At 36.6% G+C, this 2,062-nt stretch overlaps 1 protein-coding gene across 1 annotated transcript in view; it reads right to left on the reverse strand.

The window, feature by feature from the left end:
• The window catches only part of sfxn5a (sideroflexin 5a), a gene marked incomplete in the record, with an annotated part of 43,810 nt that overhangs the window by 13,891 nt on the left and 27,857 nt on the right, over window positions 1-2,062 (reverse strand). The window contains 2 exon segments of the mRNA XM_014018016.1: window positions 1,071-1,156; window positions 1,318-1,433. Coding sequence (XP_013873470.1) covers window positions 1,071-1,156; window positions 1,318-1,433 — 202 coding nt within the window.

Below are 2,062 nucleotides of genomic sequence, written 5' to 3' on the forward strand. Positions count from 1 at the left end.
GTGTGTGTGTGTGTGTGTGTGTGTGTGTGTGTGTGTGTGTGTGGGGGAGGATCATGAAATTATTTTTTTAAACCAAAGGGGGGCCCATCAGAAAAGGTTTGGAAACCACTGAGGCAGAGGATTTCCCAAAACCTAACCATCTCCAGAGTTCTGATAAATCTATCATCAAGAAATGGGCCCAYTAAGAGTGGGCCGTCCTCACAAACTGAGAGACAAGAAGGAGAACAGTGAGAGTCAGTGAGTGAGCCCTCTGAAGATACAAACTTCAGCAGGTGAGATGAGAGAAACTGTTGTCCGAGCTCTTCACCAGTCTGAGYTTTATTGGTGAAAAGCGAAGATAAAGGCGCTGTTGGAGAAAACTAAATCTCTACTRGAGTCTAGAGAAGGGGTGAATATTTTGTATAAGCACTGTACTCTGGATGCTATCAGATCAGGCAAGGTTTTAGTTTAAAACTCTGGGATGCAGAAAGGTGAACAATGAAACACTCCTTCAAAAAAATTGCTTATTTCATTTCTCAAATAAMTTGATAATAAAATTTAGTTAACATTTGATGCCATGCTAGGATGATGTCATTTTTAAAAACAACCAAATTTTACTTTAATCACAAACAATAAAAAAAGTCAGTACCCGTTACCAGAAGAAACATGATTATTTTTTCCAAAACCAGGAACACCACTGTCTCTGTCCTGAAACTTGATAATAGTGATCTCATTGTTAGAAGAAAACATATTTGGAAGTAAAATTGACTCAAAATCTAATGTTTATTTCTGTTTTTCCACAGTAGCAGRAGCGATAGCAGCAGCTTGATGAAGTAGCTTCTGGTCTAGTACGGAGATGGCTTACTTTCTTCTGCAAAAACAGTGGTTTTTAAATGTTTTTGAGATCATTTAAAAAAAACTGGAGGGCATTTAAATAATTTCTCTTTAAAGGCCATGTGTCAAATTAAACAAAAATACTATTCAAGCCACTATTGGTTAATTTATTGCTTCTGACCTTTCCTATTATTGTTTTTTTTTTTAAGTCGGCCATTTCTGAACAGATTAAACTTAAGAGAAGAAAATTTTCTTACTTTTCCAGTACAGCCATGATCATGGGAGGAAGTACCATGATTGGCATGGGCATGACCACTCTGGTCATGGCAGTCTCCAAAAGTGCCTGTCAAAAAAATAAAAATAAAATAAAATAAATTCTGGAAAGAAAAAAGAAAGTTCTGGTCCTTTAATTATAAGCTTTCAGGTAACAGGACTTACAGTAAATTAAAATCTCACATTTTTTTTGACAGAATTACATATGTCCACATCAGATACGACACTTACATGTCTTGCAGCTATTTTTGACGTCCCCACCACGTTCTCGTCGTCATCGAACACAACGATGCCCTCCGACAGCTCTGAATGTCTCATCAGCACCACGTTGCAGATGTTTGCACTCGCTGTGAAGATCAGAGAATACGWTGAAAACTAAAGAGTCTCACTGCTAACAATAATATTTATTTATTACAAATGTAATAAACTTTGTTTGCTCTGTGACTGGGCTGCAGGATCRGACGGTATGAGGCCTCAGCAGAAGTGAAAAAAAAAAACAGGATTGTTCTCATCTCTACATCGCTTCATCACTTTTCTTGTAACCACAGAATATTTTGCTTGACGAAGAACACAAACCGAGAAAACTAGTTTGACAGATTAAGATGAATCCTAAAAGCAGAAAAATTTCCCCAGATCACRAGTTAAGAACTTTTTGACTTTACACAATCCAGCTTCCTTATGCTCATGGTTCTAACTGTTATGGGGAGGCAGTGTTTTTAAGAGTTATAATGATGATTCAGGATAATTCTAGTTTGTTTTACTACCATCATAACCGCATATTAGCAAGACAAGTAAAAGAAGAAGCAGAATAGTTAAACTGTGCAAAGTGTGCAGTGTTTTGTGATGATTCCTTTATTTAAAGGGGCAATATCATGTAAAATCAACTTTTTCAGTTTTATATCATGTTATAATGTTATCCTCTCATAAAAAAACATGCCTCGAAGCCTTGCTTTGACTCATTCATGCAGGTTTGAGA

This window comes from Austrofundulus limnaeus, unplaced genomic scaffold (genome assembly GCF_001266775.1).
Source record: "Austrofundulus limnaeus strain Quisiro unplaced genomic scaffold, Austrofundulus_limnaeus-1.0 Scaffold181, whole genome shotgun sequence".
Lineage (NCBI taxonomy): Eukaryota > Metazoa > Chordata > Actinopteri > Cyprinodontiformes > Rivulidae > Austrofundulus > Austrofundulus limnaeus.